Genomic DNA, 17,612 nt, shown 5'->3' with positions numbered 1-17,612 from the left:
TTCTTGGTATGATGAGTAATTTTTAGCTAAAACACGGACATTTGGGGTATTATGCTATGATCCTCCAGATCTTATTTAAACTTTCTGTTTTAGCTGTCTTGCTTTTTCTTTGTCTTTTTTTCTGACACTTCTCCGGAAGGGAAAGTGGGAAGGGGAGAGGGCTACCTCATACAGCCAGGTGGGGTAGGAATCTAGTTTTCCATTGGTCTGTGGACACCCAAGCGATGGTGGGGCTCTTTATTACTGCTGGGCAGGGGCAGGAATTCTGACTCCCCATTAGGTTCCCACTGCTACATTCAGGCTGGGAGGGGTAGGAGTGCCTTGCTATGTCTCACATGACACCCATGGATATTAAGGGTATTGGTGGTGGTGGCCTGATTACTGCTAGGCAGTGGTGAAAGTCCTGACTCTCTATTCAGCCTCTTCCAGACACCACCCTTGTGGGGAAAGGCACTGGTGCCTCATTACTGTTGGGTGGGGGATGAAGTCCAGGCTTCCCACTTGGCCTTTGCTGCCGTAAGTGGGGATAAGGCCACAGTTTTTACTGTGGTGCTTGGCCAGATTAGAGCAGTGATCTAGAAGTTTCTTTTAGAAAGGTTGCTATTTTCCTGGTCCTTTGGCTGTTGTCGGGGCTTTTTATGGGTCTGTACCCACTGGTGTTTCTGGGTTCTGGCTCCAAATCTAGATAATATGTGCTAAAAAGAAAACCCAGAGAATTCTCCACTGTGTTGTTCTTTGGTTCCAAGGTCCCTACATAGTCTGTTTTCTTGTCTACCATTCAGTCTTCTTATGTTTGTTTTATATATAATATTCAGAGTTTTTAGTACTTAGTAGGAGAAACAGGGAAAAGTACATCTATTCCATCTTCCTAGAAGCAGAAGAACTTGGAGAAAAATGGAGTCCCTAACTGGTAAATGCTTTTAAAAATCATTTCTATAGGGTAAAAAGAAAAATATCAAAGAAGAAAAAATGTAAAGGGAAATAACATGATTTATTGAGGTATAAGTGGAGTAATTTTATATGTTTGCCAGAATTTCACGCAATTTCCGTTTGGTCTCAAATAATTTCCAAAGGTGGATTGGTACTTGAGATCATCTAGTCTACTCTTGATCTGATCAATGACCACGAACCAGGGAGGGGAAAAGACCACATTGAGGCCACAGAGTGAGTCTGGGGCAAAACCAAAATGAGAGTTGAGGGTTTCTGACAGGCAGTCAATGCCACTTTCACTTACTAGGCCATCTCTTTCTTTTCTATAATATGAGGTAAGGATGATGGGCTGGACCAGAAAGTTTTTCAGGGACATCTCCAACTTCAATCTTTGGTGATTTTTATGACAGTCCTGAACCTTGCTTTCCTTTTCCTTATTTCATCTTCTTCCACTGCTATGCTAAGGCTAGAATAAAGAATGGGGTAGATGAGGGTAAAAAAGATCAAATATATGGTCATGGAAGGAGAACTGACCCTGGTGGTGAGCACACAATATGATGTATAGATGATGTATTACAGAATTGTACACCTGGAACCTATGTAACTTTACTAACAATTGTCACCCCAATAAACTTTAACATAAAAAAAATAATGGGGGTTTGGGAGAACCTGGAGGGAAAAAACCCCACAAATACAGAAAATGCACTGAATTTGCATTTCTAATGACTGCTTCTTGCTACATATTTGGACAACACCTCCCATACAATATGTAGCTGTACAATTGTAGAGGCAGGGCTGTGACTTGTTGATTCACTGTGCACATGACCTTGTGGTACTCTTTTTTTTTTTTTTTCCCCCTTTTTAAAGATTTTTATTGGGGAATTGGAACAGCGCTGGGGAATTGGGGGAATGGGAACAGACAAGTTGCTGTCGTTGTGTTCTCCAGTCTAGCCGTGGAGGACGTTGCCCCACTGGCCCAAGTTGGCACCATCATTGCGCTCCTCCCGGGCGAGGCAGATCAGCCCTCGGCCTCTGGACGGCCGCTCACGCTGGCTGCTGGCCACACACAGCAGCCCATGGCAACCCACTGCAGCAGGGGCTGCAGCCCGACTCTCAGCAGCCCAGCTCCAGGTCGAGCCGCCGCCCAGCATCCTAGCTGCAGAGGGCAGCGTCGCCGGCCCTCATATGTGGGATCCGAACCGGGGCCCTCTGGTGTTCCAGGCCAGCTCCCAACCAACGCGCCACCTGGTTGGCCCGACCTTGTGGTACTCTTGATGCAGGTGAGCAAGGTATACTTTACTCGGGAGTCCTGCCTTTATGATTAACTGGGGCGAAAAGACAACGGCAGCAGCTGTGGTAACGGGAGCTTAGCATTGCAGCAGATGCCTGCGTTTGAACACTACCCACTAGTTGTGTGTCTCTGGGCAAATCTTCATTGTACGTCTATGTACAGAGACATAAATTTCTGTACTTCAGTATCTTCACCTGTAAAGTGGGGACAGTAATGATAACTAAATCTCATTCGTGCTGAGAAATACAGGTGAGATCTTAAAATGGTGTCATCAGCTGCTGCTGCTGCAACTGTTGTTATATCATTCATTGCAGACAAATTATACATAAAATACTAGATAGGCAATTTGCATATATTATCATACTTAATCCTACAGTAATGTTTTGAAGCGTGGGATATTATTATCCCCATCTTATAGATTAAGAAAGTAGGATTTTACAATGTAAATCATTTATAAATACAGTATAAGTTAGAGTTAACTAAAAAGATGGACTACATTTAAAAACAATATTTGAAGCTAAAAGTGAAATAACGAAAACATTCCCTGGCACATTCAGAAAACAGAACCAGCAGAGGGACCAGTGTTAGATCACCATGACTATTATTACTTTTATAATTTAACCCCCTCCAAAAACATTTAAGGAGGAAAATAAAAGCACAGCCTGTTCACTCTACAGGAATATGGGGCCTGTTTTCCTTGGGCTGGTTTTTGCAAAGTTTCACACTGGACTAACAAGACCCACCCTGGGTTCCTGTAAGGACTCCATATATACTATATATAGAAAAAGTCTTTCTCCCTGTTCTGCAGCTGGGGTGGAGAATCAGCAGGATAATTTTAAAATTAAAGCTTGAAAAGCCTTTCTATCTGTCATACAGAACTCCCCTCACTCTGTTCTCATTTTATTTCTAGTTTTAAACTTTTGGAAGAAAAACCCCCAACAAATAATTCCTTGCTTGATATTTATCCTCTGTCTGAGATTATTCTCTTAACACTTTCTGATACAAGAATAAACCCATATAGTTTTTAATGTGCTTACCAAGGCAGAATGGTTCCAACACATTCAGGAGTGAAATTTCACTCTGCACATTCATCACTTGAAGGGCCAGTCTGATCAACCAGGACTTGATTCTCGCCGGACATGGTTTCAGCAATAAGTAGCCGGGAACATAGAAAACATATCGAAGCCAGCACAATAATGGAGTGGCGATCCTGCCATTGGGTGACTCGGCCATTCGTTCAATTGTTGGAAAGAGCATAAAGGAGCGAATTATCTACAAGAAAAAAGCACACTGTGAGGAGAAGTTTTCTTAAGGGATAACATGTGGCTTCACTATTTCTTCTATATAGTTTCGACAAATGACTGGGCTTTAGAATATGACTAAAGATCTGTTCAGACTGGGAGCCATCATCCACTACCTCCTCATCCCACAACCAATCTGGGTAGGATATAAGGATGTTTCTTGAATTGTTGGGGTTAATTTTCAAGGTGAGGAGGAATCAGATCCCTAGATAACTTCTTTTTTTTTTTTTTTTTTTTTTTTAGCTGAGCCATCCTGCTGTCTATTGGCAGCTTAGCGGCTGCTCAGCTCGGGCTGGCCTCGAACCGCTGTTGNCTATTGGCAGCTTAGCGGCTGCTCAGCTCGGGCTGGCCTCGAACCGCTGTTGCTCAGAGCTCAAACTCTTGAGCGAGCTCTTAACCAACTGAGCCACTCGGCCGGCCCCCCTAGATAACTTCTTGATTGTGACAGCAATTCATAATCCCTTTGAAGGATTGATGAAACTAGAAATGAATATACCAGTTTAGTAGTTATAACAACTTGATTAACTAACGATAGCAGAATAAAGTAGAGCTACATAAAAACTCTATTTCTAGTCAGCATTTCTTTTATTGATTATAATCAGAGACAGTTCACTTTTTCTTAAAAAGATTTTATTGGAGAACTGGGGGAAGGGAACAGCGTTGGGAAATCGGGGAAGGGGAACAGACAAGTTGCTGTCCTTTTGTTCTTCAGTCTAGTTGTGGAGGACGTCGCTTCACTGGGCCATGTTGGTATTATCATTGTGCTCTTCCCGGCTGAGGCAGTCGCTTGCTAGCCAATGGACAGCTGCTCACGGTGGCTTACGGAAGTTCACACCAGCTGCCAGCCCACTCACGGTAGCTCACGGCAGTCCACTGCAGCCTACACCATCACTGGCGACTCACGGCAGCCCAGCTCCAGGTTGAGCTGTTGTTCACCATCTTAGCTGTAGAGGGCGCAGCATCACTGGCTCTCATGTGGGATCTGAACCGGGGCCCTGCTGCTCAGAGCTGGCGTCCCAAGCCAACTGTTAACCAATGTGCCACTCAGCCGGAGATAGTTCACTTTTGAAAAGCTCCTCTATTCCTTAATCTTACCAGCTCAAGATAATCTTTCACAGAGCCAAATATATTGCTAACAGCCGAATCAACCTTAATAAAATGCAGGCCTGGGCCAAGTGAAGGTGAAAATCTCTGCCTACATGGGAAAGTGTTTAAGGGCAAAAACATCAGTTCAACTCAATTCATCAGAATATCAGGAAATGTATTTTAATAATACTCCAGAAGAAGAAAGAATATTTTAAATTTACCATTATTTATCATATTAATATTTGAAAAAATAATATACAAAAATTTCTATGGGGGAACAAAAGTCTAAATAGTTAAGCACAATCCCTTTCAATAGGGTAACAAAAATGGAACAGATCATCAATATTAACAGACTGTAGAAAACAGGAAATCAGAGTGAACACAATGTTTCTTTTCTTCTTTATTTTATACACACACACACACACACACACACACACACATATATATTTAATTATAGTTGTCATTCAATACTATTGTATATTGGTTACAGGTGTAATGGCCAGGCATCCATACGACTTATAAAGTGATCCCCCATCAAGTCCAGCACCATCTTACTGTATTTTAAAATCTTTTAAATTAAGTATAACACACATACAGAAAAGTTTACAAAATACAAATGTGATATTTAACAAATAATTTATAAAATGAGTAGCTATGTGGGTCAAGAAATAAAACATTGCCAGCATGGCACCTTCCAATCACAACTCCTTCCTTTGCTCACATCTTAGGTAACCTCTATCCTGATTTCCTTACTTTGCTTTATATCATACTTATCACCCCTTAATATTATAAACCATTTCCTTGTTTTAGTTTACATTAATACTTTTCATCCTGCTATAGACTGAGTTGTGTCTCTGTCAAATTCATATTCTGAAGCCCTAACACCCAGCATGACCATTATCTAGAGACAGTAATTAGGGTTAAATGAGGTCATAAGGGCGGGGCCCACATATTGATTAGTGTCCTTGTAAGGAGAGACCCCAGAGAGCCTGCTCCCTCTTTCCAAGCACACACAGAAAGGTCCGGCAGTCTGGTGAATGCACAGGGGGAAGGTGGCCATCTAAAAGACAGAAAGAAGCCTCACCAGAAACTGACCATGCAGGCATGTGGACCTTGGACTTCCAGCCTCCAGACAGTGAGAAGATAAACGCTAGTTGTTTAAGTCATCCAGTCTATGGTATTTTACGGCAGTTCAAGCGGACTAATACATATCCCTTAATACTGTAGTTAATTTCTGGCTGTTAATGAGCTTTATATAAATGTAAGCATGCAGTATGGTTTTGTTTTATTTTCTTCACTCAACATTGTTTATACGATTCATCCATGTTGATATATGTAGCAATAGCTTATTATCTTTGCTATACAGTTTTCTATTGTATGAACATACTCCAACTTATTTATTTGACTGATAGATATATGGGTTCTTTTTAATGCAGAGAAGCGAAAAATATGCTGCTATGAACATTTTTTACATGTCTCTTGGTGTATGTATGCATGTATTTCTGTTGACTATATCACCTCGAAGAACTACTAAGTCATATGGTATCCATATGTTCAGCTTTAGTAGATAACTCCAAATAGTTTCCCAAAGTACTTGTACCAATTTACCCCCCTGCCAACAGACGTGAGAGTGCACATTGTTACATACTCTCATGCCATTTGGCACTGGCAAATTCATTTTGACTAACCTGGGGTATAGCGGTGTTTCCTTGTGGCTTTAATTTGTGTTTCTCTGGTGACAATGAGGTCGAATAGCTTTTATATGTTTATTGGATATTTTCTATATCGTCTGAAGTATTTATTGAAGTCTTTTGCACATTTTTCTATAGGCAACCTGTCTTTTTTCCTTATTGATTTACAAGAGTTGTTTTTTATTCTAGATACCAGTCCTTTATCTTGTGGTGCCCCTTGGTTTGCCTGTTCAACTCTTCTTCTTTTTTTTTTTCATAATGGGGATAAGGTCTTAAGTTGAATGCAGTTGAATTTAACAGTTTTTTTTTCTTTTATAGTTACTGTTCTTTGTGCCTGGTTCAAGAAATTCTTCTCCAACCTCAAATCATGAAGCTATTAGTTTTTGATTCCAAATGCTGCTTTAGAAATTAGATAACGCTGCCTCTTATCTGTTCTACAATGTGGGTTTTAAGCCTTCGGCTGTGTTGAACTGCAGCGTGAGTCTGTTCTGTGATTCCAGGTGTCACTGATTTGCCATTCCCCGCATGTATTTATATTCCTCCTGGATGAGTACTTTCCCCGTGAGGACCAGACAGCAAAGGTGGGGTTTTGTGGTCTCAGCCCCTTTGTCATCTTCTACAGTTCTTTTTCAATAGTAACCTGTTTGATGGCATTGCCCAAATGTTAACGTTGATCAGGCAGCCCCCATAATTCTGCCTTCATGTCTCTGTCACTCATCGAAAACAGGGATTAGAGGGTGAAGGCTGTGGAAGCCCCTTTTCTTCCTAGCCATGGCATCGTCTTGTTTTTCCTTAGTCAAATCTGTCAGCTACGTGCTCAGCCATTTCCTGTCGACTTTTCCTTTGCTCTCAACAGTCACTGAGATGTTTAAGTTGTTTCTTTTTTGGTTACAATCATCTGACCTCTACTAGATCTCCTCCTCTGTTACATAGGTAAGAATGTGCTGTTCCCTGAACACCTCTATGGCCTTGATGGTGAATAAAAGACATTCTTTGGGAGCAGGGAGCCACGGCCTTTTCAGATGGTTTTGAAATGCTGCATTGGCAACAACAGATTGCAAAATGCTCATAACGTGCTTCTTGAATAAATGCAGGGTTTCAGCCAGAATACAGGAGTTTCTGCCACCTTGGCATCTTCTCAGCTACAAGGCAGAGGTGCTGGATGGACTGTGCTTAATAAAGGCCTTATGACGCATTCTGGGTACTTGTGATGAGATCACTGTCGGCTCCAGAATGTCAGGGATGATCCAGAAACCTCCAATCAGAACTGGCTGCCTGTACTGCAATGGGTTTATACAAAGGTCCTATACAGCTGACCCTTAAACAACATGGGGCTTTGGGGTGCTGACCCTCACCCAGTCAAAAATGTGTGTGTAACATTTGATTCCCCAAAAGCTCAGTCATTCCTTGGTATCCACAGGGGACTGGTTCCAGAATCTCCGCAGATACCAAAATGTGTGGATGCTCAAGACCCTTACATAAAATGGTGTAGAGCAGTACATACAGTTGGCTCCTTGCATCCAAGGATTCCCAACCATGCATCGAAAATACTGTTTTCGATGCATGGTTGGTTGAAACCGTGGATGGGAAACCCAGGGATATGGAGGGCTGAATATATTATCATCTGCGTGTAAGTGAATCCACGCAGTCCAAACCTGTGTTGTTCAAGATTCAACTTTATAAAGATTCATGCAAAGGTTCAGTGATATCTATGAAGCCTGACCAGATAAGAAAAGTCGAAGGAATCATTCTCCCTGGATGCCACTTTCAGTGGCAATTCCAACTCAGTGCACCCAAACATGGATAGAGAAACAATGAGGTCAGCTCTGGAATCCAGAGCTTCTCTGATCTTTTGTAGTTTTCTTCTTCTTCCCCTTCTAGCATAGCACAGGGGTGCATACAGCATTCCTGATTCAGCAGTAATTGTGGGGGACAAGGGTAAGCAGAGTACATAGCACAAGCATCATAACTACAGTCATCTTCAGTTGCAGCTCTCCACCATCTCCAGGGCTCCGGAGCAGGTCTCTCCATTCTAGTATTCGATACACAGCGGGTGGCCACTGCTCCATCTCTGCCTTTCTGTCCAAAGATATTTTTCAGGACTGCTCCCAACGGCTCAGTCCAAGGTGACTGCTGTCTCAGAGCTGTGCCATTTGCCCTTCAGAGTGGCAAAATTAAGAAGTCTAACAATAGCAAGCACCAAAGATGTGGATCAAAAGGAACTCTTAACATGGCATTATTAGACGTTCCCCCTGTTTTTCAAAGTACAATCATTTTAGTGGGTGTCAGGAGCTCACACGGCAAGTACATTTTAATCACACTGTCTAATGTTAGCAGTTTAACTCAGGGAGCTGGCATTTCACTTGGATACCAAGCAGCATACTTGAAGAGTCTGAGAGGCAGAAATGATGAAAAATCCTTCATCAACGGGAGTGGTGCTACAATTAACCACTGATTTTACACCTATAAATTCAGAGTTCTTCCCCTATTTTGAGGTACTTCTAATATCATGAGTCCTCTGATTAAGTGCTACCAATGTTCTACCGGCCTTGAGAGATTTCAAACGGGTGAATTCACACAAAGCAATCTTCGGTACTGAGAGAGGAAGGGTTTCTCACTGTCCTGCGGCCTCCCAGCTGAAGGGCTACCTTCCCCACACCCAGGAAGTGTTCCCTCCAGGCTGAGAGCAGGTGTCTTGTTAGCAGCTGCGGTGGCAGAAAAGACGACATTGAAGAAACTGACGTCTCAGTTTCAGCTGAGCTCCAGTCCCACCTGGAGCTCTAGGAACACGGTACAGTAAAGAAGCCAGGCTGGCCACAGCTCACAGTCTCTGCAAAGCCCCTGACAGCCAATGTTCTTCAGTAATGTCTCTAAAAGCGCCATGGTCAAGTCTTTCATATTGAGGCTCACTATCTACCTGGAATGGATTTTTACGTGTGGTGTGAAATATGGGTCTAATTTAACTTTTTTCCATATGGAAACCCAATCGTCCCAACATTTAAGTGCAAAGGCTGCCCGTCCCCGGCTTTTCGGCAGTGACACTTCTGGTGTAAATCCTCTGTATGTGTGAATGGGTCCTTCTCAGGGCTCTCTAATCTGTTCTGCTGGTCTACTTTTCTAACTCTGCTCCGAGAGCACACTGTCTTTCTGACTAAAGCTTTATATTTTCATATTTGGTAGAGTAAGTTAAACCCCATCCTCTTGTTCTTCAAGAATGTCTTGGGTATTTTTGGCTCTCTGAATTTCTATAAACATTTGGGATTAGCTATTCAAGTTCCACAAACATCTCGAGATTCTGATTGAGGTTGTACTAAATTTATAAATTAATTTGAGAAGTAATATTTTTACAATATTGAGTTTTCCAATCCATGAACATGGGATAGTTCTCCCTTTGTTATAAATCTTTAGTGTCGCTAAAAATGTTTTATACATTTTACATGCAGTCATCATGTACTTTTGTCCGATAATTAGGTAATTGTTTCTTATGCTTTTGTAAGTAGAATATTAAAAAATTTTTATTTTCTAAATTGTTGTTGCTTATATATGACATAAATGATATTTGCCTGTTGATTCTGTGTCCAGCAAACTTACTAAAGCCCCTTATTAGTTCTAATAACTTGTCTGTAGATTTTTTTAAATTTCTCATATCCACAAATAGTGTTTCTTTCTTTCAAATCCTTATATCTTTTATTTCTTTTTCTTACCTTATTGAGTCAGCCAAAATGTTAATATAATGCAGAATAGAAATAATTCTTGCTCCTCAACTCAAAGGAAAATTTCAATATAATTACCATAAGGCATGATGTATACTTTTTCAGATAGAGATATACTTTTTCAGATTAAAAAAAATTTCCTCAATACCTAGTTTGCTAATTGCTTTTAAAAATCATAAATGGCTGCTGAATTTTATCAAATACCTTTTTCTGTATCTATTGAGATGACACATCCTTTGTACATGTTAACTGCATTTGGTTTTCTAATATTTTGTAGGACTTCTGTATGTTGATGAGTAAGCCTGGCTAGGAACATTCTTTTCTTTTTTGGATATAAAAGTTTGGATATCAAAGTTTTGCTAGTTTGAGAAAACTTGAGTTGGAGAGTATGGTCTCCTTTTCCATTATTTAGAGGATTTTATAAAATAATAGAAGGATTTATTCTCTAAATACTTGATAGAACTCACCAGTGAAGCATGGAGTTTTATTTTTATAATGTTTTGACTATTGATTGATTCAGTTTCTTCCATGGCTTAGGACCATTCAGGCTTTCTATTTCTTCTTAAATCTGACTTGATGTTATCTTTTTCTAGGGACTTGTTCATTTCATTTATACTTCCAAATGTATTGGCATGAAGTTATTTATCACATCCTGCTATTATACTACACTCTCTGGACCACCAGTGATGATATTACCTCTGTCATTCCTGATATTGACCTGATAGAGTAAACCTTCTATAACTATGCGGGAATTCTCATCATCTCTAGTAATGTTTTTCCCTTAGGGTTTATTTTGTTTAATATTAACACAGCTACACCAGGTTTCTTTTGCTTAGAATTTGTAAGATATAACTTTTCCCACTCTTTTACTTAGAGGATAGGGTTAGCTTTTTTATCTAATCTGACAATCTGACTTTTAACTAATATGATCACATACAACATTTTAATTTAAATAATTGCTAATGTTTTGGAGCTGAACCTAAAAAGAAAATCTAAAACCTTATTTTGTGTTTTTTTTTTTTTTGGTATCCCCTCAACCCTATTTTTTTCTTCTTACCATCTTTTGCTTGAGAAAGACATAAATGATAAAAATATAATTGACAGTAAATACTCAATAAATTGAGTAAATTATATAAAAATGAATAAAACATGTATGTAAGTCACAATAAATCATTAATAATTTTTTAAAAATTACATGACAATTTAATAAATAATAAATAAGAAAATAAGAATTGAGCCAAAGACGTACAATGTTAGTAAGTCTCAAGCCCTTATTTTCTCCTCCATGCAACTTTTAACCATATCAGTAAGTAACCAAACCAACTACCACCAGGGATTTGGTTAAAAAAATAATAATTCCAGGGAATAGTGTGAGGTTAGCACATTTAATCCTAAACCCTTAAACCTTCGGCGTTTGTAACAGCACCGCAGGTGATAAGAGAAAATATTCAGGATGAATACTCTCAGGTGCTACAAATTCTTCATTAGGAAAATAAAACTAAATAAAAATACATTATGTTCTATTGTGCTCTGTTTATGAAAGCACAAAAATATGCTAAAACACAGTAAAAATATTTTAAATGGTAAAGTTAGAAATAAATGTTTTTGTCTCTCCCCACCACCCATCCGCCCCACCAGCCCATCCACTCAACCAGAACAACCAACTAATGAAAATGATCTGCTTTCCAAGAAGTCTGGTAATTTAGTCCTTTATGGTAACTCATTGCTCAATTTTGTTTCAAGTTTATTCGTTTCAAAATAAGATGTCACTGAGTTTATTAAAATGTCCTCAAAGATTTAGATAACATAAATGGTTAATATTATCATACTAATAAATGTACCTAAATGTACCATACAGATTCCATACTAGTTATGTAATCCACAGTACATGAGGAACTTCAGGCTGATCAAATCAGCTGGCAGCAAAAGGAAGCAATCCATTACTTTGTATAAATGATCCATTGCTGTGACCCACGTTAAACAAAACTGCATGCGAGGGGAACTCTGAAAATGCACGAGCAACTAAGGGGTTACATTTGGTCGATCTATATCAGCAACAAATTGAGAATTAAAGTGTACTCTGAAATCATGGGAATGTACCGAAACAATAAGGAAGTTCTAGTATGTACTCTGAATGCATCATTGCCTCTCAAACATATAAGAAGACCAAAGATTGTTTATCACAACTAATATTTAGTTGATGAGACTGGTTTTCCTCTTTTGCCTTCGGAGAACAATGGTTATTACCTGATGGGTGAAACTTATACTTCAAATTTGATAGGATAGGTCATAGTAATAAAAACTTCTTTTCTTCATATAGGATTCTATTGGCAGAAAACCCCACCGAGGTCAAGGAAGCATACCCAATTTTATAGCACAGCTGTGCAGAGGAGGTTTCCAAATCTGCGTACATGGCAAAAAACATTTTCTTATGTTACTGTCTCATTAAAGAAAGAACTTCGAGGCTGGCCAATTCATTCTACTTGAAGGAAACATTTTTATATATTTCCCATTCTCATCTGAAATCTCCTAGAGTCAACTTTGATAATGAAGCACAACCATGTTTTCATGAATCGTGCAGGAAAGTAAATATACACATTGGGACTTCTTATACAGGGAGCTTTTGGGGGGACTAGAGACAGTACTTTGGTGTTTATAGTCCCTGAATTTATTGTTATTATTAATCATTTTTCTGAAAGGAAGTTAGGAACCAATGTGAAATACAGCCATAAGATAAGGAGTACGACACTCAGGTGTGGTTTGTGTGGAATCTGTTTCATTAAATAGGCCTTTTTTTTTTGAAACACAAAGAGTAAATTCTAAAATATCATCAGCTTTACTGTTCAGATGACTTATGACACATGCATTCATTTTTCTGGGGTGCAGCAACGATGCCTACGAGTATATTATGATCAATAGTACTTCAACATCCTCAAAAGAACAGCATCACTGCTACTTTCTGCTTTTTTATTAGCTGAGCCCATCTGCTGCAGTCATGGAAGGGTGCTTCCCCACTGCACAAGTTGAAAACAAGAAACCACAGCACACAGTTTTTCCTTTTATATGATTGCTAACACTGTTGTGACATGTTAGAGAACATGCAATATAAACCAGACAGCCTTCACAGATAAAGTTGCTAGTAGTCAAAGCATAGACCTAGAAATTACCCTAGTTCAGTTTATCTCTTCTCCCTATAAGGCTATGCTTTACTCTCCTTAGGATAAGACTATTCGTAGCTTATTTAATCATATGTATACAGTTTATAAACTGCAAATGCCATTCTATTTTAATGATCAAGAGCTTCCTTTTTGAGATCATATATGCCGTCTTAATTTCATACATCAGACAGGAAAATGCCCCACAGTTGGGAAGTGCTTAGAATAATAGTAGTTGTGATAGCTTACTACCTTCTAGGAAGTACACTAATGCACTTCATATACACTATTTCATTGAATATGCATAACACCTTATCAAGTATGTTCCTTCATTCCATAGATGAGAAAACAACAGGTTCAGCTGCAAAGCAACAAAGATGAGGTATGGACCCAAGCAGAGCAACTTCAGAGCCCATACCATTAACCATTACATACACTATGTACTTGCACACAGATGAATTTCTTAGCAATCATTATTGTTTGGTGACAATTCCCTATGGTCAAACCAATCACTACCATTATTGTTAGAGATAGGCCAACATTTACAAGTGTTTCAAAACATCCAGCATCAGAAATAACTAACTCCAGATCCTCTGAAGTAAAGTGTGAGATCCTTCAACTATTGATCACTGTAAAAAAGTTATGCCACCTCAATGTTTTGTTTAAGACAGACGGCATTCATGAAACCGACCATTTTACCACTTTTTTTTTTTTTTTGGAGGGCAGTGTAACTGGCCCTCATATGTGGGATCCGAACCGGGGCCCTCTGGCATCCCAAGCCAGCTCTTAACCATCGCGCCACTCGGCTGGCCCTTACCACTTTCAATTCATGTGAATTATACTCACACCTTCTGGGGCAGAGATTTTTCTACACTTTAATTACCTGAATGAAAAAAAAATAAGCCATTTCATGCATTCAGTCTACATGTCAGGGGTGCTAATTACAAGAACTTGCGTATTTGCAGAAATATTTAAGTAACTTATGATTACACTTACACAATTGTAACAGAGCTTCAAAATTTTCCTACAGCCCATTCTCTCAAGCTTTTATCATTTTGCACACTTCACATTTACTTTATTTTTAATGTAAAATGCTCTCCTCAGCTAAAAATTTCTTGTAATGTACTTCCGTTTGAGTCTTTCAGATTCAGAATCACGAAGAACTCAAATAGAAAATAATGATACTCACAGGCCCACTGGAGGTTGTTCTTACAAGCTGCTCTGCAGTACAACAACGCATTATAGAGCACCTGTTATTCCGAATTAAACCGTGTCTCCAGGTAGCCTCAGAATTCAGTGACTGGTGACAACAGCAAGCCCATCCTCACACCTACAGCTACAAAATTCTCACGTGACTAGTATGGCCTTAGGCACTGTCAGCTTTCTCTTGGTTTCCAATGGCAAAGCTACACAGAATCTGAACGGATGGCTCTGCTGACTAAAAAGCTGCTATTTGGCAATTCCTTCAGCTTGGAGCTGGAATACTCTATGTAGTCAGGAAGCAAAACACCCCAATTGTTTGACAATGGGGTTGGGACTTTTCTAAGTCAGAAAGTCTAGTCTTTAAAAGCTTAAGCCAAGAATGACTGTGAGGGTGGAGTCATTCATTGGGTCTATTGGTTGTTCTCTGGTCTGTTCATTCGTTCATTCATTAAAGGTATATTGGCACCTACACATGCTGTGGTGAGTGCGAGATGAAATGGTGAACAAGACAAAGAGTGTCTGCTTTTAGAGAACTTCAAGTCTAATGGGAGAGATGCTCACAGTAATGCATGACAGGTACCATGCAGGGAAACACAGAGTACAGCGGGAACACACAAAATGGGCACTAGACACTGCTTATTCATTGCGGCCTAGGAACCTTTGAATAAGGGTCTTGGAAAGAGAAATTGTGTGACCAGCATTCACTGAGTACCTACAGGAACAAAGTGCTGATGACAGAGCTCAAAGTGATTGGGGGAAATCAGTAAAATGATTCTTCCCACTTACCCTTGTTGGAAGACACTGTGAAACATGTACACAGCAGTTCCATACACTAAAATGCCATTTTTTTGCCTGTATTAAGATGAGGCCAAGGAACATGGCACATTTTCAGGCAGAAGGCGAGTGACACCACGGAAGGCCCTGGCCAGAGCACACAATGGGTGCAGCCAAAGAACCAGACAAGTGTTTTCTGCCACAGAAGCTGCCCAGTAGCACCCCTAGCTTCTCAGACGTCAAAAGGAAGTCACATATATGGCTTTCTCGTTCCCTTTTATCTGGCAAAAAGCAAATCCAGCACTTAGGATAGCTAAGACCTCATGAGGCAGAGAATAAAACTTGGGAGAACAAGCAGTGGACTCACGGCAAAAGGTTCGGCCCATAACTGAAGGGAGTGCATGAGCCCAGTGCCAGCTTTGATAATGAAACAGGTAAGGATCGTTCCTCCTTTCAGTTCAGGAAACACTAAAGGAGAATCAAAGACGTATGCATCCTAACAGATCTTCTCCCTCACAGGTCTCTGAGGGTGTTCCTCCTGCCACTGACACCCAGACACGCCAGTTCCCTGAGGGCGGCATTCCTCCTGGTGGTGCCATGGTGTCCCGACGCTCAGAAAAGCCCCAGCGAGGCCCAACGCCCTCCAGCGGCGGCGGCAGCTTCCACGGAGCTCAGAGATGGCACCAGCGCCTCAGGGAGGGCCAGACCTTCCCGAATAGATTGGACGGCATTCCCGATAGGCCGTCAATATCTTGCTAACTCTTAAGAGCACTTGGCATGCAAATACGATAGGTCACTGCTTTACCAATTAAAAATGCCCCATCGGATCTGAAAATGCCATATGATGGGAATGGGACTCACATACTCCGTTACCAGTTCAAATTTTAGTCAGCAACTAAAAAGTTCATTCATCTCAAAAGACCTTTAGAGGTAAAGGACCATGGTATATTCAACTTACTCTCAAATGGTTCAGAAGAAATATTACACATACACACACACACACACACACACGGATGCCTTGGTATCTGTGGGGCACTGCTCCAGGACGCCCCACAGATATCAAAATCTGAAGATGCTCAAGCCCCTTATAGAATAACATATTTGCATATAACCCATGCACATCCTCGCATATACTTTACATCATCTCTAGATTAGTTATAGCTAATACAATGTAAATGCTTCGTAAATAATTACCATAGTGTATTGCTTAGGGATCAACTCTCAGGAATTATTTTCCCAGATATTTTCCATCCCTGGTGGTTGAATCCATGGATGCGGAACCCGCAGGTAAGAAGGGTCAACTATATATATATTCTCTCCCTAACCCCTCATGCATGTGTGTGTGTGTGTGTGTNTGTGTGTGTGTGTGTGTGTGTGTGTGTGTGTGTGTGAGAGAGAGAGAGAGAGAGAGAGAGAGAGAGAGAGAGAGAGAGAGAGAGAGAAAGAGAGAAAGAGAGAGAGAGCACAATGAGGTAAAATATTAACAACAGTAAACCTGGGTTAAGTATATATACTGTTCTACGTACTGTTCTTGTTCCTGCAACTCTTCTGTAAGTGAAATTATTTCCAAATAAAATGTTAAAAAATAAAGTACAGTCCACCACTGCCCTCTATCCCCCAGCCACGGCACTTCCAATCCCCTTTATCTTGCTCCACTCTTTTTATCAAGGTGGTATCACCTTTGAATATATTAATTTGTAAGTATTTTTATATTTATTACCACCTCCCCTCCGCAGACTGAACTCTGCGAGGGCAGAGCTTCTGTGCCTTCAAGTCCACAACCAGGTGCTCAGTGACAGGATGGCACAGAGCAGACGGCATGAATGGGAGTGTGGCTGAGGGGCAGTGAGTCCTCCAGGATGACTGCCTCATCCTGTACCCCTACAGCGACTCCTCTCCAACCCCAGCTCAGGACTGTAGGCTTATTCTGCATAGAAACTGAAGGAGAGAGCTTTCTGAGCTGGGTACACCAGGCAGGGAGAAAGGCAGGGGACAGGGGCCATCATGAAAAGGGGGGGTTACGTGAAAGCCCAAACACTAACCGCTTATACTGTCACATGAAAACAACTAGCCTCTTCTGTGGTTTCATTTTAATGGTGCTGCCCTCAGGCAGGAGATCTAGAGATTATTTTGAGAAAACCAATGGCTCTAGAGAAAAACACACAGAGAATGATATTGGGGAATACCACAAAAAAAATGTCAGGACACCTGTCCAATCACCCTGCTGTGAAGTTGACTAGCTGACAAGGCTCACTCTTGCACAAAACCTCCTAGGATTTTCAGCGCTTCTTTCTTAAATATGACTAGATAACAAAGGAACATCAGACATTTCAGGGAAGCTTCAATTATAGTAGTCAGATGAACATAACAAAACATGAAAAAAGGATTTCAGGTGAATAGAGACAATGCAAAAGTACAACAAAACTCTGAAAATGTGCTTTCCTCAGAGAGAGAAAGAGGAGTGAGCC

At 40.4% G+C, this 17,612-nt stretch overlaps 1 protein-coding gene across 4 annotated transcripts in view; it reads right to left on the bottom strand.

Annotated features, from left to right (window-relative positions):
- Positions 1-17,612, bottom strand: part of LDAH (lipid droplet associated hydrolase) — a 98,293-nt gene that overhangs the window by 31,043 nt on the left and 49,638 nt on the right. For all 4 annotated transcript variants that reach the window (XM_019651935.1, XM_019652168.1, XM_019652004.1 and 1 more), the window contains one exon: positions 3,259-3,493. In XM_019651935.1, coding sequence (XP_019507480.1) covers positions 3,259-3,493 — 235 coding nt within the window. The remainder of the gene's footprint in view (positions 1-3,258; positions 3,494-17,612) is intronic.

The sequence above is a fragment of the Hipposideros armiger genome, unplaced genomic scaffold (assembly GCF_001890085.2).
Source record: "Hipposideros armiger isolate ML-2016 unplaced genomic scaffold, ASM189008v1 scaffold_0, whole genome shotgun sequence".
NCBI lineage: Eukaryota > Metazoa > Chordata > Mammalia > Chiroptera > Hipposideridae > Hipposideros > Hipposideros armiger.
The sequence above is the reverse complement of the archived record's forward strand: the minus strand, read 5'-3'. Positions and strand labels throughout refer to the sequence as shown.